This window comes from Phaethon aethereus, assembly GCF_964289735.1.
Source record: "Phaethon aethereus genome assembly, chromosome: 9".
Classification (NCBI taxonomy): Eukaryota; Metazoa; Chordata; class Aves; order Phaethontiformes; family Phaethontidae; genus Phaethon; species Phaethon aethereus.
In genome coordinates this window covers 2362629-2390262 of record NC_138585.1, presented here as the reverse complement: position 1 = coordinate 2390262, position 27634 = coordinate 2362629, and the positions used below count along the sequence as shown (strand labels likewise).

General features: G+C 37.9%; 1 protein-coding gene across 3 annotated transcripts in view; it reads left to right on the top strand.

The window, feature by feature from the left end:
• The window catches only part of ARMC8 (armadillo repeat containing 8), a gene marked incomplete at both ends in the record, with an annotated part of 80277 nt that overhangs the window by 39931 nt on the left and 12712 nt on the right, over positions 1 to 27634 (top strand). The window contains 9 exons of one of the 3 annotated variants that reach the window (XM_082003768.1): positions 4621 to 4713; positions 9649 to 9729; positions 13374 to 13449; positions 13540 to 13630; positions 17273 to 17333; positions 21631 to 21831; positions 24415 to 24510; positions 25938 to 26020; positions 26315 to 26396. In XM_082003768.1, coding sequence (XP_081859894.1) covers positions 4621 to 4713; positions 9649 to 9729; positions 13374 to 13449; positions 13540 to 13630; positions 17273 to 17333; positions 21631 to 21831; positions 24415 to 24510; positions 25938 to 26020; positions 26315 to 26396 — 864 coding nt within the window. The remainder of the gene's footprint in view (positions 1 to 4620; positions 4714 to 9648; positions 9730 to 13373; positions 13450 to 13539; positions 13631 to 17272; positions 17334 to 21630; positions 21832 to 24414; positions 24511 to 25937; positions 26021 to 26314; positions 26397 to 27634) is intronic. The other 2 variants (XM_082003769.1, XM_082003770.1) reach the window with 2 other exon arrangements.

The window sequence follows — 27634 nt, the reverse complement described above, 5'->3', positions numbered from 1 at the left end:
AACTGTTTCCTAAAAATAAGAATTGTAAAATGATGAATTCTAGCTTTGAGAGCTTGAATGTAAGTTTTTTGAATATAAGAATTTCAGTTCTCTGACTTGCCAAAAGAATAATAATCCTCTGTTAAAAAGAAATGTTTTAAGAATAGATCCTGCAAATTTTGTTTTAATGTTAAAAAGGAATACGAAGAAAGTAGGTAGGTATTGGGATCCAAGCAGGTAAATGCAACTCTGTTAATTCTCTTTTTCTGAATTCTGTAATTCTGTTTGGGTGGGCAGTAATTTTGTTACAGTACATGTGACGTGTAGATATTTGTCATAAGTTGCCTGGAAGTAGTCTTTGTTAGCAGACATTTTAATGGATTTGTGAATCTTCCTTAGTCTACACTCATAATTTGCAGTTAAAACAGTGTCACTTACTGGGGTTGCTAGAAAGATCCTTTGTTACTTACATATTAATATGTAGCCTCATATTGACACAAAATTACTATTTGCATTTAGTTGGAAGTCAGTAACATCCACAAATCTTTTTTCTCTTTCTAGATTCTTTTCTGATAAACATACCAAAATTATTACAGCATTTGGGTATATTTTAGCAGAATCAAGGGGCAAAATTAACAATTTTCTCACAAGCAATCAACCTTTTCATGCCCCCAGCATTTCTGATCTGATGGAACAAAATGAGAAACTGTGTAAAAGATATCCCTAAAGAATTGCTTCTCAAATGTGTCCCTTTATAGTCCAGAATGTCTAATAACACAGTTCTTGATGTATTGGTAGAATTTCAGGGAACCCTTACTCTGTTGATTGCAAGGATTCATTAACCCTTGTATCATACGTATAACAACATCATCTCTGGGGTCACAGTGACACCAGAAGTGCACTGTCATAATGTTTGGTGTCGGAACAGCCCAGTCTCCTAACTGCTAATTTAAAATTCTTTTTGTCATCCGATAAGAACACCTTCCTATCCAGGAACTTACCATTGGGCGATGCCACCATACTGGTCAGTGAAATGTTCTCTTACATGCACCATTGTCTGCCATTCTATTCCCATTTCTACAACTCTATAGCAGAGCTTCCAAACAGTTAGCGGCTCGATTTCTGTCCACTTATATCTTTATCAAAACACTCAAATTGCAGCCAAAAATACTCGTCATTGGTACTGTTGAGTTTTTAGATGAAACTGAACTATTGCATGATGATGTCACTGGCTAGCATGTGAAATAAAAGCTTGTTAGTTCCTTCACTGGTGTTAGATACAGGTAGAGAGATGTTACGCATTCATGTGTGTTGAATAAAAGAATTTAACTGAATAATTATTTTATTCGAAGATGAAAGCACAATACAATTTTATGCAGAGTTTGGGAGATAAAAACAAGGATATGGGGAGATGTTCTAGTAGATCCTGTGAAAGATAGCATCAGAAATCTTCGCGCTTCTACCTTCAGGTTGATTTCCAGAGGCTCCTGATACAAGACTTGCTGCCTTGCCTTTTCTATAGATTTCAAGTGCTTTCTTAGTTAATGAAGAATAATGCAAATGTTATTCTTGTGTATTTTCACTGAAATCTGATTGTCATAAGCAATTTCACCAGTTCAAATTTAAAAATAAAGCAAGATGCAAAACCTTTCTACCAGCTTGAGGGAAGGAGGGAGTGTCCTGTACCCTTTTATAGGATCACTTTAGAGCTGGCAGCATTATTCAGTATCCAGATGTGCAGTGGTCACATGGTAAAGGTGGTCGATCATGAGAGTCAGTTGTATTCATTGCGTGACAAAAACGCAGATCTGTACCTGCCAATACCTCTCTGTAGACAAGACAGCTGCACAGGGCAGTCACAGAATCACAGAATCATTAAGGTTGGAAAAGGCCTTTAAGATCATCAAGTCCAACCATCAACCCAACACCACCATGCCCACTAAACCATATCCTGAAGTGCCACATCCACACGTTTTTTGAACACCTCCAGTGATGGTGACTCCACCACCTCCCTGGGTAGCCTGTGCCAATGCTTGACCACTCTTGCAGAAAGAAATTTTTCCTAAAATTTCCAGTCTAAGCCTCCCCTGATGCAACTTGAGGCCATTTCCTCTTGTCCTATTGCTAGTTACTTGGGAGAAGGGACCAACACCCACCTCACCACAACCCTCTTTCAAGTAGTTGTAGAGAGCAAGAAGGTCTCTCCTCACCCACCTCTTCTCCAGACTGAACAACCTCAGTTCCCTCAGCCGCTCCTCATCAGACTTGTTCTCCCATAAGGATTACCTGATTGATGTCAAATCTGGTTGCAAGCTAGTCACCTATGAGCTACCAAACAAATTAGTTCCTACTCTTCTGGCTTTTTGTCTCCCTAAGAACCTGAATGGATACTGACATCTATAAATTCTCATCTACAATTTCCTGGTTAGCTGAGAGAAAACCAAATTTAAGGTAAGGACAAAACACAGTTATAAAGCAATATATAATAGTGGGTGCTTATGAATGAGAACCCCACCTTTTTGGAGGAAGAGACCAAAACAGGACAAATGTGTTTTCTTCTTTCCCCTCTCCACTCCCCGGCCTGAATCCAGGTTTCCTGCTTGCTGACATCCCCAAAGTTTGCAACGTTCTGTGGTTCTCTAGATCATGTAGATAGAAAAACATGGGTTACCAGCGTTAGGGAACACTGTGTCTATGCTTCTTTAATAGTGGCAATTTGAATCCTTTTTAGCTCATAGGGATCTCTTCTGGCTAAGGATTACTGAGCTCATGCAGGTGTGTGGTTTTTTTATTCGGCTCACTCTGCATGTATTTCTTTAGTTGTGAATTCTTGTACCTCTTATCTTTGGCAACAACAGTATCTCTATCAGTTTAATTAGACTTTAACTTTCAGACTAACATTTACATCCTTCTAGTTGCAATTTTTGAAATAAGGCAGATTACCTATTTAGTGATTTCCCTGCAGGAGATTTCAGGTCATGCATCTTACATTTTGAAGATAATTTTTATAAGCTCTACTGCCTCTGAATCCTGAGATGTCCCTTTTTTCTTCCCTCCTGGCTTCTTGGTTATTTTGTCTAAGGTGCACTTTATCACTGATTCTTAGCATGTATATATGTATGTTGTGTTTAACACTGATGTGGCTTGATATCTTCAGCTGCCTAAGACTTACAGAAAATGACAAAAATCTGTTGTAATGAGTCAAATGTGTTAAACTACAGATGAATCCTGGGTATATTGTCAGCTTGTTTTGCTTTAACTCAGAGGAGACACTTAGACCTTTTGGGGACCTGCTGTGACTTTCTAAGGTTGTGATAGGTTTTTCTTGAGAGCAAGGTTGGCCTGTTAGCTGCTTCTGTTTGGTTTCTCTTGGAAATTTGCTGCTTTGCTTGGCATATGCCCCAAACCCAATGCCTACTTAGTTTACACACCACTGCAGGCTTACCTCTGTCAGGGAGAGTCCAGAGACACTTCATTGTGGTTATGATCGTTGGCGCTATTACAACATACTTGTGGATTTGATGTCTACTATTGCCCTGCAACCAAACCAATTCCTTGCAGGCCTTTGGGCTCTGAAGTTGCAGAGAAATAGATGTGTTTGTGTGTCAAGGCACATCAGAGCTACTGTTGACCAGACCCTAAGAATACTGCTTAGAATAGTTTTTCCCTTGCTTTTCCTATGCATATAAGTGTGCAGTGAGCATGAATGTATGGCTGATGTACGTGGAAGAACTCCAGTTTCTAGTAAGTAACTTTCTCCCTATAGAATGCTGAAATGGCAAATGAGGCTGCTGCACATTGATCCTTTCCAGTTACTGAGAAACAAGCAGTAGAAACAGAAGTTGTTTTTATTCTCAGTGTGTTTCTTGGCTCTGTTGTCCTGTTGTTTTCTGTTGAGAACAAGAAGGATTGTTGGCAGCAAAGCTTTCTAAAATAAATCTGCTAAATTATATATATATAAAATATTAAAAATAACAAAAATAAGTATTGCAAAGCTTTGCCTAATCTCAAATATGTATACAAATAGGAGAGACTCATGCATGTTTATTTTGCTAAGATAAAAAAGTGTGACTGGGAATTTCCCCAGTAATTGGGAAGTAAAACTTTTCATAAACAGCTGTGTACCTCTGAAGCTATAGTCAAAAAAAAGTGAAAGTGAGTGCCACAGAATTCAAGGTGGACTGTACATTGTTCAGTCTGGCACCTTGTTCCTCTCCCTGCTCTTTTCTATGCTGAGCTGAAGAAGTGGGTAAATCACACTTGTAGTAAGACAATACCAAGACAACTCCCGGAGTAATTGCTTTCAGTGACCACATTTGCAGTCAGTATGGTTTTTTTCCCCCATTCTTTTATTGTTTTCTCACGAAGCAAAGATTCTGGAGACAAATCCCAGAAGTTTAATACCTAAGTTGCATTGACCTTTTATTTTTTCAATGAGAATTTGGCTCAGAACTGTCACTTGTGCCTTGAAGTCTGTCCTGTACTACTTTAATGGTCTTATCCTCTGTCCATACAAGTTCTGGTGGAAGGGAGAACACCAAATGCAGAATCAGGAGGACTCTTTTAAGTAGCAAGCTGTGAACAAACTATGCTGAAATATAGCGTTAATACTTTTTTTTTTCTTTTCTCACTTGTTTCCAGGATGCTACCGTTATCTCCCACCTTATGGCACTGCTCAGTAGGTCTCGATATACACAAGAATACATATGTCAGATCTTCTCACATTGCTGCAAAGTAAGAAAGAGAATACTTGTTCTTTATGCAACTTGTTGTGTTTCTGGCATATAAGAAACTGTATAAGATGATACTGCTTTGTGTGGCAGGAACGTTAGGACAGTATTGACTGAACTGTTATTGCGCTGGATTTGCTGATGGATTTATTGGGGTTGGTATATGTTTCTCTACAGTAAAATGAAATATGCAAATAAGTGCTTTTTTTATAGGGTGTGTGTATGTGTTTATACCTTTGGCTACTGAACAAACTCAACAGTCTAGGCGAATATCAATCCTCACTATTATCAGTATAAATTTTGGAAGGCTTATTATTTTTCTCTGGAAGTCTCAAGACAGTGTGAGCATCTCTTTGCATAGGTTTTGCACCTGCTTTCAAGACAGCTGTTTTGAGCCCAGAGAATGTTTTCTGAGAGGTACTGTGGGTTGAGAGGAAGAAAAATGCCCTTCTCAGTTGAGCTCTACCAGTTACAGGTTTATCCAGGTACATGTTCATTCCTGCTATATAATGTAATTCTCTTGATATGGGAAAACTAGTTCAAAACCAGCAGCAATCTCAGCCCAAACACAGAGGTTTTTGTCTTCCACCCCTTCCAAGTTTCCACACACCACTTTTTTTTTTTTTTTTTTTTTTTTTTTTTTTTAGATAATTGTTGTGAGGTTTTGGTAGTTACTGTACCCATGGGTTATACAATAACTGTATCATAATAGTTCAGTGTAGGAAATCAGATTTGTACAGCATCTTTCCCTTTTCAAAACAATTTAAAACTAAAAGATCATAGTTTGTATTTATCTCCCAGACTAACAAATTTAAAAGTTCCAAAATTTATGAATTTGTAACTATTTACCTTGACAAATATCTTTCTACCTTACTATTTACAATGAATCTTCTGGAACTCTGAATTATTCCTTTGTTAAAAATGTATTTTTCTCTGCCTTACCTGTTATTTATATACATTCATCCAATTGCATTTCTTTTGTTAAGTGAAACAGGACTGAAAACTGCAGAGTTAGTGTGATTTAAAGATATAACTCTAACACTTATAGACTTGTTTAAAAAAAAAAAACAACATTAAGTCAAAATCCTACACTGGGCTGTGGCAGTTCACATGTATAGCTAATATTGGAAAAAGAATTTGGTATTTTAAGAAGAAAAATGCACCAGTGAGGCATCTCATGTTTAAGTGGCCCTTGAAAGCCTCTTCTTATAGGCTGAGTAGCTCGAACAGGTAAAAAATTGGGCCATGTTGACTTATAAGAAAAATAACACAGGACTGATGATAGGGTGGGATAGAAGTCATTTTATGCAATCATGGCTTAGCTCAGTAGCTATATAAACCCTCTTGGCTGTGTGAGAGAACTGAGTAACTTCAGGTAATTCATCCAACTTGACAACAGTTATTGTCATATTTTTTAAAATGATTTACTTCCGTGTAGCTTCATTAACTCCTTGTGACTTACATATCAAATATATCATTAACAAAACAAAAGCCCAGTCACTTAACAGGAGTAGAGTAAGGAAGGTCTTACGAACTCACTATAGTGTTTTGGATGCCTCCTCCACCTGTCCAGATCTCTCTTGGAACAAAATTTACAGTGAATGTTTTGAAAAATCCAAATTTTTGTAAAGGAAGAAGTTGACTGTATGAACGGATAGAAACGTGAATGCACAAGAAAAGCAGGATGATGGCAGTGAGTACTGGGAAATAGTTGCATTTACGGAATAAACATTAGCTGCATAACAAAGAAAAATATTTGAGGTTGAGTAAACAGATCATCACAAATGTTAAAATGATCAAGAACTCATTTCTGTCTTGCCCAGGCAAATGCAGCTTGCACAAACCTAAAATGCCCTCTTCTTTCTTTTTTGTTTAGTTCTTGGGTTTCAGGTCTGATTTTCAAGGTCAGTTGCTGTATTTTCAGACATAACAATCTGAAACATATATAACCTACATAGAACATGTTTGATAACATGAAACATCTATAACAAACATATACATCTAATACAGTGAAGCAGAATTTGCAGGGGATCTCCTGATTTATATGGATAGACAAAGTACGTTCTTATTTTAAAAAAAAACAGTACTAAATACTGAAAGTTTTTATGTATTCACTACATTTTTAATGAAGACTCCATCTTCCCCCACAAAAGGCCATGAGTGAGAGAACCTTTCTAATTTTTCCCTGGAGAAATTTTACCATAAGCTTTCATATTTAGGTAAGGCTTAGGATATATTAGAAGAAGTATTGATGCTTTTATTTCTCTTTTGCCTCATCTTAGTAGATTTATTCATTAAACTAATAGTGACATACCATAGCTCCTACTGTCCTCATTCCTGCGTACTGTTCTCTGCTTAGATCTTGTGCATCCATTTTCGCTCTTCCTTGCCAGAGTCTTGTTTGGCTGGGCTTCTCTGGTTTCTTTCTTTCTCACCTTTCCTTGGAAAAGCTCAGACGTGTTGTGCTAAGAAATCCCTAATTCAGTTTCCTAGCATATTGCTGCTGTTTTCTGCTTTTAGTGCTTACTTTTACTGCTTCTCACTGCATTTTTAGAGTTAAAATTGACTGATGGAAAACATTGACCCTGGAGAAGAGCCATACTAAGAAAGGGAAAGTGTTGATTTACAGGGGGAGCAGATGCAGTTCTTAACATAGGGAGCCAGGATTCTATCATCATATAACCAAATAAGTAAACTGAAATCAGGTTGATGTACAAGGCATGCTAAAATGCAAGTCAAAATGTACTTTTTAAGATTCTCTCTATCTCGGTTGATTTGTTTCCAGAGAAAGTGACGTGAGTAGGTAAGCTTTACTATTCTAATGGTCAAATTAAAAAGATAAGGTATGTATTTGCAAACTCATGGTTGTATGAATAATTTGAAGAGATAGTTCTGGAATTTATATTTGAATGTGGTGACATCTCTGCATAAGTAATAATTTCACCACCGGTTGAAAATTAAAATCTTGTGTCTGGGAAAGATCCAGGATAAAGCCTGTAATCAAGGCAGCTTCCTCCCAAGCTCGTTCCGAGAATCTTTTCTTATGTGATCTTAGGCCCAGTGCTGGATCCCTGAACCAAGGTACATTTGCATTTAGATATCTGCTCTTAAAATTTCATTATGTAATGAATTGTTACATTGTTCTAGCCTACTACTTTCTTGAAAATTGTCATTTTATGATGGAAAATCATGCAAGAAATATGATTTCTACTCCTGAAATAATTATATTGTTCAATCATTTTTGGAGAAAAAGGTGACTGTAATAGGACCGGCTCCTGGAACTCTGTCGGTATACCCAGAAAGAAACAAATGCAGAAGGCCTTGCTATTAAATTGGTGCCTGAACTCCTTGGCAATGATACATATTCTCAAGTTTTCCCATTTATATTTGAAGCTGTCCCTATTTCTGGGTTAGTGCTTAACCTGATTGTGCGCTAAACAAGCTGGATTGGTGTGTGCAAACACAATATGTACAGATTAGATAATTTTGATGTACATCTAGTTATGCAACTAAGAATACACCCAAGTGTCACCTCTGTACATGCATTTGTCCTGTTTGCACAGAATTTACCATCTGCATCTCATTGAAAAATCACTAACACTTGTGAATTACTAAAACTATCTAGGTCAAGATGATTTCTTTTACTTTAATTTCATTCATTTTTTTCACATATTTTAATATCTGTTCTTCAGCTTCAACACTGGCATAGCTGCGGCTTTAAATCATTGCCTCAGCCACTTCTGTGTGCCAATGTAAGTTATTTTCCTCCTTAAACCATGCTGTTCTAATTGCATTTTTTTGGTAGAAAGCTCTTGGTGGCAGTAGCAGCTGAAGCATCTCTTAAAGCACCAGATATGTTACATCTAAAAGTGGTTTTATGCTTTTTTTCTTAGAGGTAAAGGATGTTCTAAAAATGTTCTCTTGAATATAAGATGATTCTGATTTCAGCTGTATCTCAAATGTGAAAATAAAGCATCACTCATGCATGCTAGGGTGTATAGATGTGCCCATAAACTCAGTTGGGTTTGAACAAAAGACTAAGGAGTGAAGGTACTTTCTTCACTTGCAGACTAGTCAAGAAAATGCATGGAGATATGATTAATGCTGTGACATTCTAAAAGCTGAATTTAAATTGTGCATGGCCTGTGCTTAATGCAAAGATGACTCGAGTTATGAATCTACTTCTAGAGATGTTTTTGTCACAGATCAGTTTTCACAAGAGACTATTGAGGGTTGCAGGCCCCCTTGAGATTTCGTGTTGTTTTCTCCAACCTCACCGAGCCTTGTCATACTACAGAAGTTCTGAGACCTTTCTACTGCAAAAATCAGTATTTGTGTTTAATTCCAAAGGCTTTTTAAGTCTTGGAAAATCAGCCATCATTGACTTAGATCTTGAAATCAGTAAATGGGCGATGGCTGACTAGATTTATAGCTGAATGTTTGAAACTAAATAATCCGTAGGAGGAAAATGTGAATCTGTTCTCAAAGCACTGTCACATTCTGTCTAGAAACAGTTTCAGAATTAATTCCCACTCTTCTGAAGTTAGAATTGTTGAAAATGCTTAATATTAGCAGTGAAGAAGACATTATTAACTGGGGATCTTTTATATGATTTGTAGAGAAAATCAGGAGCTTTTGCTTGTTTCCAATATGAAGAATAGAAACATAAGTACTCTATCCATGTTTCTTCATTTGTGAAAACTAACTTCATTGCCTATTGAAGACAAGAATGGAAATGATTACCGGAAAAGGACAAGTGCTATAAAAATAGGAATTGGAATTCTTTCTTTAAAAAAAAAAAAAAAGTTGGTATGCCAACTGATCACAAAGTAAATGTTAGTAAATCTACTTTTAATACTTAACAGTAAGTTGCAGATAGTGGAAACCTCTTGCAGGTTCTTTTGAAAAAATAAATTGTGTTTTATGTTTTCCTTTGAAGGGTCCAGATCACCAGACAATCTTATTTAACCACGGAGCTGTTCAGAATATCGCACATCTGTTAGTCTCCACCGCCTACAAAGTAAGACATGAAAATTATTTGGTGTTTTACATGTATTTATGAAGGGGATCCAAATGAAGATTATAAAAACTATGCCTATGTATATGAACTAAAACTGTAAACAGGTATAATGTATATTTCTAGAATAACAGTTGTTCACTTGTTTCGGCAGAAATTCATATGACAAGACCTATTGTTTTAGAGTGCTCTGTAAAGTTAAAACACTGTTAATTAAAACAGAGCTGGTTTTCATTGATCCAAAGGAGAACAGTCACTTGGCAACCCAATAAAAACTGTCTAATTTATTGAACAGCAAATGAGGGAAAGAAACTAAGACTAAGAGGAGCAAATATGAACTGTCCCAAACAAAAGTCATACCTGTGAAAACATGGATGTGGAATGTGTGGAGGCCACCGGCTACCTGTGTTTTGTGCTCACTGAATCTCCTGAGTCTCAGCTTCATCCTCTGTTATGTTTTGGAAGTCCATCCTGGACCATCTGAAAGTAGCACCTCTGGGGAAATCATCATACTCTACCTATAACTCGGTGGCAAGGAGGGTCAACTAGCTCTTTCCAGTCTAAGGCCAAAATTTCAAATCCTGAGCATAGCCTTAGGAGTCTGCTGTAAATTAGTTAAAAAGGTGTTTGAGTGCATAGAACGCTTTCTGAGGCCGCTCTGTGTAGTCTGTTTTTTTTGAGGGCTAACAGATGTCTGCTATGCAAGTGATTTTTAAATCTGTCTACAATCTTTAGATTGTAGAAAGTTCAAAAGCAGTTGAACTTTCATGGACTTTGTTATGAAGATATCATTTTATTCCCCCTCTCCAGAGTAAGAATGTCATCATTCTGAAAATATGAAACATTTCAGAGTATCCCAATTTCTCTTATTTTTATTACAATATCTAATACAAAATACCTAATATGTTATCATGCCATTTTTATTTTATTGGAAGTAGGCTGTTCACTGGTTGATTGAGACTAGATGAGAGAATTGTGCTTGTCTGTTTTGATCTCCTGCCTAATGCAGAACATTCTTGATAATTAAAGTATCTTTCAGCAGGAAAACCAGTCTTTAAATGAGAATTTCAAGTAAAGGGAAATTTGGTGCTCTGTTCCAGGGGCTTGTTAACCTCATGTGTGGTGCTTTTTGTTTGGTTTGGGTTTGTGTGTTTTTGTTTTTTTTTTTTTTTTAAATAAATCCAGTCAGAAGTATGCAGTGTTCAATATTCTGTAATTGAGACTGATAAACTTCTCTTATCTGTCTTTCTCTGCTAATGAGTTTTCACCATGATCAGGCAACATTTTGGTCTTTCTCCCCTTAGCCGACCTTTTTTACCCTGTATCTTAAGGTGAATTTTCAAAACTGTGTTTGGCTTAGAACCTTTCCTAATGGCTTTTAACCTTCCCTAATTTTTTCAAAGAGCTCCTTTAAAATAAAGACATTGGAGAAAGGCAAAGTTTTTGAATTGCTTTTTCACCAACAAGTTATATGTAGCATTGCATTAAAATATATGTATTTAGTCTTACCTTACTGGAGGGATGTATAAAGTATTCTCTACTTGTTGACTAGTTTGGTCAGGCCTTTAAATTGCAGGTGTACATACTGAACCGCTTTTTATTGCTCTTCATACACTTCCCTGTGTTAATACTCCTGGGTTAAACAGCTTCATTGTGCTCTTAGCTGCTTTCTTAGTGTTCTGCAGTAATTAGACATTCTCAGACTTCTAATGTAACTGATACGTTTTTGTAGAATACAAGTGATCTCATTCTCATGCTTCTCTACTCGGTTTCTTACTATTCAGTCAAATAAGAACTTAACAGGAAAAGACAGCATTTAAAAACTTTGCCTATTTTTCAGTATTTATAGTAAAGGCCAGCGAGGTATCTCAGATGATTTAGGCAATAGGACCACATCAATAAACAGCAGAAACCCTCAAAATGGGATTTCAGTCCCCATGAGAAGAATTTGTCTAGGTCTGCCAAGAGAATTGCCCATTATTTTTCAATAAAGTCTTTTCCTTTAGTTTTGGGATTGTCCTATAGCCAGATGATTCTACGAGTGTCTTTCCCATGTGTTATATCATTACAGGTGTGCATTTCACCACTGGTGAGATACCTAATGCCAAAGGACTACAGCTTTTACAGCAGCATTACAAATAATGGTTTCAAGACTGTATTTGCATATTCTTCCAAATGATTGTGTTCCCTGTTTCTTGTGTAACTACTGCAGTAATTGTGCTTAAGTGGACATTACTAGCAAAGAAACTAGCCTTTGTAGTAATTTTTATATCTTTAATAGAGCAATATTATACAAAATTGTTAACTTCCAGCTAGACTTCAGTTGTTCTCATTATAGAACCTTTACCCCCTTGCCCCTGACTTCCTTCTGCCAAGAATACAGCTCCTGAGCTGCAGGTTTGACTTTCTTCAGTGCTTTTTTGATACACAATCTCTGCTTCCTGCTGCTTTGAAGTATACACTGTATTCATTACATTGTTGGAAAAGTAAATGGAACAAAAGTATCTGGCATTTGTTCTGAAGCCAGGTAGTCTGCTCTCCATTCCTCCTGACTGACACTTCATTACTGCTGATGAGAAGAGATCTTGCCAAGGCTGTGATTAGATATTATAAAATCAGTGCACAAAAGTGTGATTGTCTTTGCTGTTGTTGTTTACCCTCAGGCCTCCATGTTTCTAAGACTTTTTGCTGAGGAGGGTGGGATGGGCCTAAACCTAACTTGCAGTAAGTGATTTCTGCAGTGATGGGATTCTTTAGGTCAAAAATCTTGCTCCTTTTGCTTTATTTTCACACTAAGAATGTGGCAACAGAAACGTGGAAAGACATGGACACAGTTTAAATATGTGCAGCTGTAGAAGGTGAAGTCGAAGACTAATATCTGAACTAAATCAGATTTTTCATCTGGGAAGATGATAATGGTTGGTCTTCACTGTGTCAAAAAAACAGGTTATGAAGACTTCATAGCCTGGCATGACTAGGCAACCATGAAATACTGTTTGGTTGAACCGAGAGATGGTTTTGGACTGGAGGAGGAAGGTTCAGCATGAAGAAATTTGTAAAGCCTTTTTGTACAGATGATACCTGAGGCTGTGTAACACCAGTAAAACTTACGGTTTTTATCTGTTTTAAGGTTAGTTTAGAATCACTTCAACTGGATAGTTCTCTTTAGACATTTTATTAAACTTTCCTTTAAAGGCTTCTGGTGTATAAGTCTCAACAACATGCGTTTCTGATTCTCTTATGTACTTATGTGTCCTGGAATTCTTTCCAAAGTACTACTATATTGTGTGTGTGTGTGTATATAGTGTGTGTATATACACACTATACTTCCATTCTTTTGTTGTTGTTTGCATGTCTGTGAGGCATCACAAATAAGACCAGTATTTCTGACTGGTTCCCAAGTTTTATCCTTGCTTGTCTTTTTCACAAATAGTTCACGACATACCCTATAGAAGGATAATTCCAACAGGAAGATCACAGGAGTCAAGGTGCGAGTTAGATGTTTCCATCTGCCCGTTATTTATCATCTTCATTTCTTATTGATGATACAGAATGATTTTCTACAAGCCTATACAGCAGTATAGACCAACTTTGCTTTTAAGTTTGCATTTACATTTATGCTTCATCTATGTTATGTTTTTATACAGGTTCGAATGCAAGCATTGAAATGCTTCTCAGTTCTAGCCTTTGAAAACCCCCAGGTATCAATGACTCTTGTAAATGGTAAGTATAATGCTGCTGTTGCTTATTTGACACTCATTTTATTGACTGTCTGAATTAGAATTACTTGGAGTTCTCTTTCATTGCTTGCAGTGTCGGTTGATGGAGAATTGTTACCGCAGATTTTCGTGAAGATGTTACAAAGGGACAAGCCTATTGAAATGCAGCTCACATCAGCCAAATGGTAATTTTCTTCAGGAATTGGAATGAAACAGTATGCAATTTAATGCTTACTTTGTTCCTTTTGTTCTTGTTGCAAAATAATATGTGATCTAAAATCTTTGGGATAATTATAGATGTTATTTGCATTATCTAAATCCTTGAAGAAGTGGTTCTCACCTAGTAATCTTACAGTGTAACGTCCACTCTTCACTGTACTTCAACAGGGGAAAAATGTTGCTGGGCAGCAGTTCTGTCAGGAACTTGCATTGAGATGTGGATTTTCATAAGCTGAACTGCAGCTTTCATGAGTAGCTTGAATTTTATGATAAATTTTACTTTGAATAGGCTATAGTCAATTGTATGTTCTTGCAGAGTATAATACTGAAATATCAGCATGTAATATAAGTTTATGTTCTCGTTGCACTGCTGTTCAGAGGACTCACTCAGGTGACTGAGGCTTAGTGCATTGAGTATGCATTACTGTGATGAGACAGCAGAGCTAGTCCTTCTTCCCAACTGTTTTAATTAAAATAGATCATTCTTTAAGCTTCATGTGTTCATACAGCAGGATTAATGTTGTTAATTAATTTTATAGTTCAAATCAATCTTTCCCTTCTGGTGCGGGCACATGTGTCTTCTGTGTGTTCATATTCATAATTACTTTCTACCCTGTGACAAAATGAGACCATGTTCTGTATTGGCAACACTAGGGTTATTTGGTTTGTAAGCTCGGTGAAAGACCCTTTTCCTTTTGTGGTGTTGATGATAATGGAATAAATTACATCGGGGGTTAAAGAGATGAAATTACCCATCACTATAAACTACTAAAATCAAATGTAACCCAAGAGTTTGGACATTGGTGTATTGTTTGATTATTCTTTTAGATTTTGATGGCTTGTTTTTGACCTGGATCGGTGAGTTCTCTGATTCGGTTTACCAAACAATTTCCTTGACATTTGATGGTGCAAGGTCTCAAGTTTCTGTGTAAGAAACAAGTGGGATAGGTAGGATGGCCTCTTTTGTAATGTTGCCGGGTTATGATGACTTGACCCATTCATGAAAGCAGTTACAGAGACATGTATGTGTGGGGTTGTCTTAGGAAGGTAATCTCACTCCACGTGTGAGGTCGGCCTGGGGACCTCCCACACTTCCTTCCAACCACAATTGGACTATGCAATCAGGTTTTACTGGTTTTGTTAGGCAGCTCTTAGTGAAGAAGGCAAGTTGAATTAACTGCATTATAGCAGTCTCAGTTCTGATGGATTTATGTGTTTCTTTGAGAATTCAGAGAATACATAGAGAATTAAGTATTAGAAGGTTGGTTTGGTTGGGTTTTTTTTACTGATCTCAAGATATAAGGCAGTTGATAAGTCATGAAGGCAGGCTGGAGTTAAAAGTTGTTCCGGCTCTGGACTGTCTCCTTGTTCTGGGATGAATGCTCCCAGGTCTGTTGGTGTTCTTTACTGATCTGCTTCAAAGTGGAAGGAGTTGGGTAGACAATCACATCTTTTGCTGTTGCTTTGCAGTACTCTGGCTCAAGTGGACCTTTGAAAGCGTGAATGATGCGGTGAAAAGCAAAAAAGAAAATTTCAGGAAAATGGAAGACAAAACAGTATCTTGAGTTTCAGACTGGGTTTCTAATTAGTCCATGGCCAGTCATCTTCTTACTAGAGCACTTGAGGCCTCAGTTTCACAACAGTCATCAAGGCTCACAAAGACTTACTGGCTTTTCTTCTATAAGTTCACTCCCTACTTGATTCCCTCCGAGTCAGACTATCTCTCCTTTCTTTTTTTCTAATCGAAGTACTAGGTGAAATTGTCACTTGTCTTCTTTCCGCTTCTAAATTAGATTTCACTCCTGCCTTGCCAGCAGTCAAAATCTGCAGTTTCTCGCTGATTTATTAGTAGAGCCCTTGTAATGTGGGTGTAGAAGGGGTTTTTTTGTGCATTTGTGAAGACTTCCGTTGAATTTCTATTTGAATCCAGACTGGCATACAGGGCTATCTTAAGAAGTTGCCTTTGCTTTTCAACAATTGAAGTAGACCTGGTAGACCTGAGTTAATACCTCTTGATTGAAATGGAGTAAGGATCCTTCACTTGAGCAGCACTGTTGGCACAGAGGGAAGAGCAGTAAGCCTTCTGGGAGAGTGATCTGCAGCTACAAGTGGAGCAGTAACCTTCTCTCCTAAAATTACTGGAATTGCTTCCAGCTAAGCCAAGCCTATTTTACCTGAAGTAAAAATACTTTAACTTATTTAATGTTTGATGTAGAACTACTTTGGCAAATAGGGTCTAGCTGGACTAAATGGCAACTGCAAGATGAGTGCTTTCCTCCTGATAGTTCAAGTGTGAAAATGAGTATTTTGTGATGTCAGCTGCAAGGCTTGGACAGTAAAAGTTTATAAAATGATCTCTATGCAAACGGTCAAGTCTTACCTTTTCACTTCTGAGAAATAATATAAAGACAGACATCTCTTCATGAGATTTTTAACTATGTCTGTCACTAGTAGGTGTTTGGAACAGGATCAGTGATGTTACCTTTTTAAGAGGTGAAAGAACTTTCTTTAAGGCACTTGGAAGGAGCTCAGGAATGCAGTGAAACATGATATGGTTACAGTATGTTAGCATATTACTGCTCCTTAGCTAAGCAATTGTAATTGACCCTATGTACACTTTTAACCTGCCCAACTGAGAGTCAAAACATGTTAGTTTTAAGTCACTTTTACTGAAATTCAGTTGGTTTTTTTGAGTTCAACTGTGGCGTGATAAAAGCCAGTTAAATGGCTTAGGTAAAAATCTAAAACAAAAGATACTTGAGTGTTCCTGCACGGAATGCAGAGCAGTTATCTTCCAGCTTCATTCCGCTTCCTTGTAGCAAACCAAGTTAAAAGTATAAACCACTTAAATGTAAACGGCTTTCCTTGGTGTGTGAACTAGTTTGCATTTCCAGGGCTTGGAGCACATGTACAGGTAGATTAACAAAGCAATTTTATGCATTTGTCTGATGTTGTGTGTCCACATTGTAGTTTGAGACCTTGGAGCTGTCATATCCACTAAGTTGTTGTCTTATAAAGAACAAATGCAAGTTTCGTTCGGTGTCAGAGGCTTAATTGGGTTGATCATTAGCAAGGATGTGCGTATTCCAGCAGTGTTAAAGATGTGCCTGTGGACAAACATCACAACAATACTGCATCTCTCCTAGCCTAATGCAAAGCTTGAACGGTTTCTGACTGAGCTGTCAGACTACCAAACCTCTATCAATTCTCTCCTGATTGTTTTAAGTGCTTGCCCGTGCTGTTGGCGCCAAAGGAAAGGTCTATGTATATTGCTCCTTTATCTTAATGAAAGTAGTTGATTTGGGGCTTTTTGTTGGTAGAAGAGGTTTGTGGATCAATCAAGCTTGACAGTTAGACCTTTTTTGGCCAGTGTGTGGTGTGTGTATTGATCAGTGCTCCAGTAAGGTGTCCTGTACTAGAAATCTGCTTAAAAGTGTGTCTGTAGTAGGTTTGTTCATGTGCCCAAGTCTAGTAAGCACAAATGTATTGAAATCAATGGTAGAACAAAAAGGAGCATTTCATGAATACAGTTGGTTGTTCTGCAACATCTTACTTAAGTGCATAAAAAATGATGATAGGTGAATGTGTGTTTTATTATGTTATTACAGCCTTACTTCCATGTGCAGAGCTGGAGCAATACGGACGGATGATTCTTGCATCGTTCTTAAGGTGAGCTAGTTAAATGGTTTTCTGTATAAAATGTTTTCTCACGTAGGGCTATCTTGGTTCTACTAGTCTTGTATAAAACACAGCACAAAATCTGTGATACTGAAGATTTCAAAGCACCAAGTTCTCCTGATTCCAGTTAAAAAAAGGAGTGCCTTAATTTCCATTTGTGTCTTCAAGCATTTATAGTGATATGGCTTTTTAAAGAAGTTTTAAATACAGAATCATACTAAAAGATCCAGGGATAAATATCCCAGAGTTTGACACACATCCATTTGAGGTTTATCATCATTTCAGTAACCATTTGTAATTAACATGGAAACAACATTACTGCCTTGGTCTCTGTATATAAACAAGGCACTGGTTTGTCTTTCAGTAGCTTATTTCACAAGACTAGTCAGAATACTTGCACAATCTATACATGGAATCTGTCGTGATCAGATGATTTCTGAGGTTTTACAGTGGTTTTGTACGTTTGTCTATGCGTTATACTTTGCCTAGGGAAATTTGTTAGTAAAAAAAATAAGAAACTCATGCTGAAATACTAGATTTGACTTTTATACTGCATGTGACTTTATAAGAAAATTCAGTAAAGGAAACTTTACATACCATAGGAATGTAATCTCTTTCTTAAGTCACACTTCTATAGCTAGTAAAAAAAAAAGTGGTTGATGAGCAAGTATATCAGCCAGAGATCAGATAATACTAACATGACTTGTTTCTCCATGAGATACTGAAGTATTACTGTAATACTGCAATAAGAAAACATGTTTGCATTCTTTGACACTTACTGTAGCAGTCTGGCAGACTCCAAAGCTTTTAGTGTGTTTTTAGTGTCCTTCATTCCAGAGAATAACATATAGTTCAGACTTAAGGAAATGCGGCTTAAATGCCTGAAAAAACCCCACTTTTTCCTCATACGTGCCCCTCTACTGAGATTGAGGAGACGACGTGTTCTTGGAATGAGTCTAGAAAGTGAAGGATCTAATCAGCAAAGCAGTCATTGTCAGGATTTGGTGGTGTGTGATCTGAGACCTAGTAACCTTTTACAATTCTTTGATCTTTGGCCGTGAAGGCTCCTTTGTAGTGTTCAGATCTTCTCATGAACAGACAACCAAGTGTATGCGTGACCGTAGCGTGTGCTGCGAGTCCATGACACTGCAGGTAGCTGTGTGTCCTGCTTAAAGCAACAAACACTTCTCGCCACTAAAGGTTACTGATTAGTATTTTCAGGCTGTGGTCTGGTGCAAACCCTTGCTTGGCTCCTGCAAGCTTACGTTTTAAACTGGAGAACTGTCACCAGTGTCAAGAACTGTCATTCCAGGTAGACAGATGAAAAATCCATGTGAATCAAAGGCCCATCCCTCCTGTCTTTTTATGCAAGACAGTCCACAATGCAGTTCGCTCCTCTGTTGATAGTGGCATCTGTTCTGCCCAGGCATGTGGTCTTACAGCAAGTGAGGAAGCCAAGCTGCATCCTTCTCTGTCATTCTGCTGCTTAGCTTTTTTTTTTGCTTTTTTTTTGCTTTTTTTTTTCAAACGGGCACTCCAATTCCCTGATCTTTTTGTTCCTCCCTACGTCATCTGCAAACTGAGGGCTCCATGCTCCAAACCTGTGTCACTCCTGCAAACTTCATTCTTCTTTCAAAAATTTCTTCCCTTCGGAAAGCCACTGCTGTCTGCTTCACCTCAGACTATGTTCTGGACAGGATGTGTGGGTTCCACAACTGTTCTGCTCTGGGGAGAAAAATTGGGGGACTACTGCTCTAAGGCAAAGGCAGGTTATTGCTGATAGCTGGCCGCTAACTCTGCCACGTGAGCCAAATGGGTAACTGTAGTCCTTTCAAACCCGTATGAACTGATTTGCTTGCCAGCCTACAGCAATAGGAGCACTTTCCTTCTCGTGAAAGCTGGTTCTGCGCAAATGTTGTAAACTTTGGACTAAAATTTGTTGTAATACTTGAGAGTAGACAAAAAAGTGAGGACAGATGGAAGGCACAGAACCTTGCCCTCTTGTTCAAACAACTCATGTGATTTCTTCTTTTATTCTGGGGTCGCTCCAGGAGCTCATAGTTTTAAGATAACACACTGTCTCAGTCTGTGGTAAATACAGTCACAAATTATTTGACCTCTGGTGAACTAAAACAAAGCAATGCCCCCTTCAGTGTTCAGGAACTATTGAAGTTTGACCCTTTGCTATCAAACTTTATTCATTTGGAGGATAGTCAGGGATGTGTGTTTCTGAAACGGTTTTGATTTATTTTCATTGCCCAGATTGAGTAGTGGCCTGGCCTGTAACATGCGAAAAAATAAAATCAGTTGGTGTGGGGAGAAGACTGAGGAGGCTGATAAATAATGGATTTGCTTGGAAAGGAAATTATTTCTCTGGAGTCCTAGTAATGAAAGTGACCATTTGTCCAGATAACCCTGGCGCATCCCAGCGACACCACGTGAATTAAGTATTCCATCTTTACAGTCCATTTTCAGGCTTTTCTGCTGGCCAGGAAAGGTCAGGTATGGTCTGTGACTTTTCATCTTACACCTGTAATACAGTCCCCTACTCCTCTGCATTAATTACGGTGTAGTGACCTGTAGGTCTAATGGAACAGTTAAAATGTGTCCTTTGGAATTCTTGATTTTGTTTAATGTTAAACAGATGGAATTGTTAAAACTTAAAGTATGAGATACGTGTTTCTTGGGTGCTTGCAGCCAGTGACTTAGCAACGTCTAGCCCTTCAATTCTAAGAAATATCTCATTTCAGGCCATTTGACCTTGGAAAGAACTGAGAAGTACAATGTCTTTGTGGTTTAGGCATGGAATTCCACTTCTGTTCTTTCTTAGTCAACTTGAATGTCATTTTTTGAGATCTTCAGCTTTCATGATTTTACTTATGCCAGACTCAGTTTTTAATATACATTATGCCAGCTTGGTAATCGAAACTGGTGATATTTAATCATTATAGCGCAGTTCTGAATTCTACAGATTAAAGAGTCTAGTAATAATTAAACACCTGAAGGCTTTAAAGCAAACCTTGAACAAACGTGCAGAGGTCCTAGAAATGTCACTTTTGGAATGAGGTGGTTTCTGAGGGATATTTAAAGTTACCAGCCCTCAGCAGCTGTCTTCTCTTTTAAAGAGTCCTGGCTAACTTCGAAAGGAAGCAGGAGGTCATTAGGTGTGTCTGCTAATAGAACCAGTTTTTAACTGTTCAGGCTGAAAGTTTTATCTGATGTCTTAAGTAAGAGATATTCAGAGAAGAGATGCTTTGGCCCACTGGAGTAGGTGCAAGATTCACAACTTAAATGGTAATCCTTGTGGTAGCATCTACTTTTTAAATAAATGTAGCCAAGTCCTGTAACTGCTTCCTTGCCTGGCGAATGGAGATCAGATATTTATCTATTCAATCATTTGAACAGTCAATGGATAAATGTTATTTCAGGTCCCCAAAAACACAACTCTGAGAAACATTTTCTGCTAGCATAATTCTGTTGAATTTGGTGGAGTTACACCAGCAAAAACCTTGATATTATTCTTCATGCATTTTCACACTTCTTGTTGGTGAGGCTTGAGTGAACAGAGTCCCAACCGTTGGAGAACTGGTCTTTCCAGAGTTAAGTGCTTTTCATTGAGCTTCGGGTAAAGAAGGATTTGATTGGGGTTTTTATATTTAAAGTAGAGCAGGTATGACAAAAATGTTGCCATGTCAGTGTAACCAAGAGTGGACCTGGATTCCAAGTGGGCTTCATTTGTGATTGACCAAATACAGTAGTAGGAGTAGTCCTCCCTTCCTTATTACCTGTAGCAGCCAGCATGGGCCAGGGAAGCCCTGCGATTATTTTTGACTGCATTGTCCTTAGTCAATCCCAGATTGCAAAAGGGCAGGAGGGGTCAAGTACTTCTTGAGAGCAGCTTGGGTACTTTTGGCTCTTGTGTGTAGTAAGAATAAATCTGTGCAAATGTGAATTTTTGAGGGCATTTTTTTTGTTGGTGGTATTTTTTTTTAGCTTTTACAAAACTTTGACCATGGTCACTTCTAAACATTGCATTGACACAGACTAATTTTAACTGCATGCGAAGTTGGTTGAAAGTAGCCTACTGTATACTTAGTAATGCCCGAACAATTTCTGTGTGTGGAGTCTTAAAACCACTAAAAATCCTTTTATCTGAAGGTACCAATCTAAAGAACATCATTGAGAATTGCTCGAGGGTAGCTGTTTGATTTCTGTGAGCTTCTTTATGAACATAGCTGCACTAAACAGTGATGGTTTAGTTGTTAATAATTTTTTTTTAACTTTTCAGACTCTGCCATGTTTGGTTCGAATGTGTAGTAAGGAAAGACTGCTGGAGGAGCGAGTAGAAGGAGCAGAAACACTGGCCTATTTGATTGAAACAGATGTGGAGCTCCAGAGAATTGCCAGCATTACCGACCACCTCATTGTCATGCTTGCTGACTACTTCAAATATCCCAGCTCAGTGAGTGCAATCACTGATATCAAGAGGGTACGTTTCCTTACCTGGTTCTGAAGCTTTGAAAATGTGCAAAAAAAAAATAGTAAATGGGCTCAGGATTTTTTTATTCTATTTAAATGTTATGTCTGAGTTGCTTAATAGAAAGGTGACCAGAGGTCCAGCAGGACTTGATTCCTGATGCATATAGTCCCCAAGTCTTTGCTCACTCATTGTTTTTTCTGGAGCCTGTATTATCTAAACTAAAATTATTGTGTATATCCGGAGTCCTGTAAGAAGGATGCTGCCATTATTCTACATGAAAGATAGAGAGATGGGCCATGGGTAGTTTAATATAGCTTCACCATATGAGTTCCATTATATTTTCCAGAGTTAGCAATGAAGTACCAGACTGAGACATCTGTCATGTTTCTCCTTTGCAGAGCCAATCAATCAACCTCAGAAGCAAGATTGCCTTTCATTACTTCAAGGGGGCTTGTAAGAAAAATGGGGACAGACTTTTTAGCAGGGCCTGTAGCGATAAGACAAGGGGTAATGGTTTTAAACTAAAAGAGGGCAGATTTCGACGAGATATAAGGAAGTACTTTTTCACAATGAGGGTGGTGAAGCAGTGGCCCAAGTTGCCCAGAGAGGTGGTAGATGCCCCATCCCTGGAAACATCCCAGGTCAGGTTGGACAGGGCTCTGAGCAACCTGCTCTAGCTGAAGATGTCCCTGCTCACTGCAGGGGATTGGACTACATGGCCTTGAAAGGTCCCTTCCAACCCAAACCCTTCTGTGATTCTATGTTTTTGGTATTCTGCATAGGGAAATATCCATTGCCTATTCCCTTCCCCTCTTACTGAGTCTGATTTTTAGAAAGTACACAAAAAAATGGATTACAGAGCCTTGGTTTTTCCCTGAAACTAGCCCAAGAGGTAGACTCACTTCTCAGACTTTTATAGAATGGGATTGATTCTGCATACAGAGCTGCCTTGAATTCTATGTAAAAATGCAAATTAAATACTAAAAAAAAAATTAGGTGTGGTATAAAATTGCATAAGCGGAAGGAAGTTTACCAGCTGATTGGGGAGTTACGGACATTGGCTGTAGCATCAAAAATATGATTAGGTTCCAAATGTGAGTGGGGCAATGATAAATATTATGACATTGCTTTGAGTGTTCAGAAAGTCTGTAAAAACAGTCAGCTGGGAAGCCAGGGTGCTTGCTTTTTAAAGAATGCTTTGAATTACACCTTGTAAGGTAAAAATTACATGAGTGAGGACTCTGCCAAACAGATTACTTGTCTGTTTGAAATATTTTTAACAATGAGGTAATACATTCTGCTCCAATATAGCTGCACCAGAGAGAATTACTCATACAGCTTAATTTTTGGTAGTTCTTTTATTTCAGCGCTTTGCTGCTTAATACTGGTATTTTTCTGGCATTTTGTGTAGGCTTCAAATATTGCATTGTTTTGTAGAACCCTTTGGTAGAGAGTTTGGAGGACAGTCAGAATCATAGAATCACTCTCACTGGAAAGAACGTGAGGAGGTCGGACAGTCTTAATTTTCTGTTCAAAGCAGGGTCAGTGCTGAGCTCAGGTGAGATTGCTCAAGGTTTTGTCCAGTTGGCTCTTGAAAACCAGTAAGAATGGAGATTGAACAACCTCTCTGAGCAATCTGTTCCAAAGTTTGACTGTTCTAATGGTGAATTTTTATTTCTTTCTTCTATTCACTAAGAACTTCTCCTCTTTCAGTTTGACTGTTGTCTCTCCTTCTCTTACTGTGTACTTCATAAAGAGTCTGGCTCCTGTTCTTATAGGTATTGGAGGGCTGCTCTAAGGTCTCCGCTCAGCCTTCTCTTCTCCTGGCTGAACGAGCCAGGGTGCACCCCATCTGCTCCTCCAGGTCTGCTTCTCCTGAAGTCAAGGCTCTGTACTCTGTTCCCTGCCTTTCTCAAGCCCCTCAGGAACTTGGAACACCACTATTTTATGATCCTTATAGCTAGTGCTCCCATTAATTATCAGGCCCCCAAGCAGTTTTTCCTCATTTGTGAGCAGGCTGTCAGTGGTGCAATCACCCTAAGTGACCCCTCCAGCGCCTGTGTTAACAAGTTACCTTCCAGAAACCTCGTAGACAGTTTGCACCCTGCTGTGTCGCCTTTACAGCAGAAGTCAGAAGTTAACATCCACCTTAAGACGGAGGTCCTGTGGTTTGGAGACTGGCTTTGGTTCCTGCTGTTGCTTCAGTTCTCTTGATAAAACTTCCCGTGATTCCCTCCCACTTTTTTAACTTCTCCTGGCTAGTTCCTGTAATTTTCTGTTGAGTAAATAAGAATAGCTTTTGCCTGAGTATGATTTGCATAGACTTGTAACTTCGTAAAAGTGTTTTGGCCTCAAATTGTTTAAGTTGACTTCTCTGTAAGTCAGCAGGGAAATTAACCGTATTCTTCAATTATTGTATTCAGTTGGTAAACGTGGACATCAGCTAATGGAACAGCAGTTCATTTGTGTTTCGGGCTGCCCTTGGTGTGGTAGACAAAACCTCAGTGATAAGCACTAGTTTACACCAAATAACAAAATTGCACCTGTCATTTTTTTGTGTCTAAATTTGCTATCTGTGCTTCATTTAAACAGCTTGACCATGATTTGAAGCACGCCCATGAACTGCGCCAAGCTGCTTTCAAGCTCTATGCTTCCCTGGGAGCAAATGATGAAGATATCCGAAAAAAGGTGAGCCTGTGAAAAATGTTAGCAATCGGGCAAAGGTGCAGCTGAAAGGCAGTGCAAGCATTTGCACACTTCTGGCACTTTTTTTTTTTCATTTTGATGTAAATAGGTTGAAACAAGAAGGCTCTCTTTCTGTTACATAAATATAAACTTTTAGATTGCATTTTCTGAACAACAATTAATGTCTTGCTATAACAAAATATGAGTAGAGTTTATTTATGTAAACATCCTCGCAGTGATGAACTAGATTCTCACAATAAGTTGTCTTTCAACATGTGGTCCTTGCTACTCATAATCTGTGCAGGAATATTGTTGTGGCATATGAGTAATTTCTGAAACCTGTGTTCCAAGGGACAGAATATACCTCTGTTGTCATGTATCCTACTATAAAACAAATGTTGTTTCAAAAATAAACCCTTGAAAGTCTAATCATATTAGGAAACAAAGCCACAATTCGGTCCATGATTCTGAAGCGATCAAGGGGGCTTACACTATTAAAACAAAGCAGTTGATGTCAAGGAGAAAAAGCTCTATTCAAACATCACAGGAAAGAGATTGGATGATTGGAGCATTCATACAGTTAAAAATTTATGTGTGGAAAGTGGAGGGATATTAAACAATGAATGATTAAAAGCAGCGTTTTTTCTAAATTAAGCATGGAGTTGCTATGTCAAACGTGGCAAGTACAGGAGGCAAGAGAATTTTGTGAGTTTGCCTAATGGTTAAAGGGAAAAAAGAGAAGGAAGAAAGATATGGATAGGAAGGAGGCAGTGTTGAAAAGATAAATAGGAAGATTTGTCAGTGGGGAACCATTCAGGATCTCCAGAATTCAAACCCATAAGCTTCTTTTTTTTTTTTTTTTTTTTTATTGCAGGGTGAACTTCTTTAGTTAATAGTAAGGATTATTCTTTTACATATCAAAGCATTGTTTTTAATAAGTGATGGGTGTGTACATGACAAAGTTGATCTATTACACAAAAGCTGTCTTTCATCTTGGTATTGACTCTCTTTTATCCTAGTCTTAAATTCTTGTGCTGGCCATGTCTAAATATGGCAGATTAATTACTGTGTGTTTTTTTCCAGAGCGCTCCACAACCTGCCTCTAATCTGTAGTTTGTATATATTGTGTGCACCCACACATGCTCTCTTTTGTTTTAATGTGACATTAAGGATAATACATATATATAACCCTCTCGCTCCTTGATGATTCATAAAATAATTTTGAAAGAAGTAGTAGAGCATAGAACGTAATGTTTTTTTTCTAAATTGTATGCAAACACACAACTATTTTTCACTTAGTCTGGGAAGAGAATATGGCTTGCTGTTTTTAGCTACAGTTTCATATGCAATATTTAAAAGGTTGCAGACAAAAGTAACAACCCATAAATGCTCATATTTTATTTGTATAACATTAATTCCTTTTGCTCCAGATCATTGAAACTGAAAATATGATGGACCGTATTGTCAATGGCTTGTCTGAATCTAGTATCAAGGTGCGATTAGCTGCAGTCAGGTAGGAGGCTTTTCTGATTCATACAAATGCTTTTGTCTTGTCCAAGTCTGATGGTACGCTTCTTAGAATTTCTGCTAATTTTTCAAAAGCTAATCTGAACTCATTTCTACTATTGGAAAGTTTATGGGAGGGAAAGGAAGTTATCCTGGACTAGTACAGTATTTTCTTTCTGCTCTTTGCAGGCTACTACTTAACAATTCTAAGATGAATCTTTGTGTAGAAGCAGTGTATATGTTACATTAATGTATGTGTGAGTGTGTATGTCTCAGTGAAGGTTTTTGTTTTCCATTATAGATGTTTGCACAGTTTGTCCCGTTCTGTACAGCAGCTCAGGACAAGTTTTCAGGATCATGCTGTATGGAAACCTTTAATGAAGGTAAGTAAAGTCAAGTCTCAGCTACTGGAGTGTTTTGCTCCATTAAAGGAGGATATGGTGTCTGTTCAATTTGCATGCCTTTCTGTAGAATCATAGTAGAAATTACCTAGAAATCAAAATTCCATGACCTTTTCCTAAAAGAATCTTAAAGCAACCAAAAGTCAAGCAGTAGCAAAGATGACTGTGGTCCATGCTTGGTTGTTTGTTTTGTTTTGTTTTTGGGTTGTTTTGTTTTGTTTTTGGGTTGTTTTGTTTTGTTTTTGGGTTGTTTTGTTTTGTTTTTGGGTTGTTTTGTTTTGTTTTTGGGTTGTTTTGTTTTGTTTTTGGGTTGTTTTGTTTTGTTTTTGGGTTGTTTTGTTTTGTTTTTGGGTTGTTTTGTTTTGTTTTTGGGTTGTTTTGTTTTGTTTTTGGGTTGTTTTGTTTTGTTTTTGGGTTGTTTTGTTTTGTTTGAGTGATCAGTGAGTGAGGCTGTTAGCCCTAACATTTACATAGGGCACTAGGTGGACTATATCTCCTTTAATTTCAGGCTCAGACTAGATGGCACAGTTCAGGCTTGGTCTATAAGGCCGTACAAGAGAATTTAGATCTGTGTTTTCTCCTGTAATTCTCTACCTTCTAGATCTCATCGCAGATTCTAAAACGGAAGGCAAAGAGCTCAGCAAGACCTTTAAAAAGACACATTTTAATATAATGCAATTATACACATGATTAAATGGAATCAAAATGTGTAAGGTATATATCATGTCTCATCCTGTAATGCGACTGTCATTAAGTGCAGATAAATAAACCAGTTTCTCAGTTTCAACACCTTTTCAACCTTGAAAATGGGGAACAAAGTCTGCTAGCAAGAAGCCTGAGAACTTGGGCAGTATAGGCATCCATGAGAATCACAAAGAGAATCACCTGAAGTGAGCTTGACTCTATTCAGAAGTAAAATAGCCAGACCAGAGAAAGTGTTGTTGGCAAAAATGAACTGATGAGCCTGATAACAAGGCAGTTACGTCAGCTGACTGTCCAAAGCTTCACTCAAGAGCCTGGAAGGAAGTAAAGGATCAGGAGGTCCTTCAGTTATTTCTAGTGATATTTCAATACAAGAAAGATGCCCGTTGGGTGTACTACTTGGTGACATTTTATTCAGGCCTGACTTTCTCCGTTCTGCTTATGTTCTAATTCTCACAAGTTACGGACTCAAGAAAACTTGACTCACTAGCTACACTACACTCTCTGGCCACCTTGTT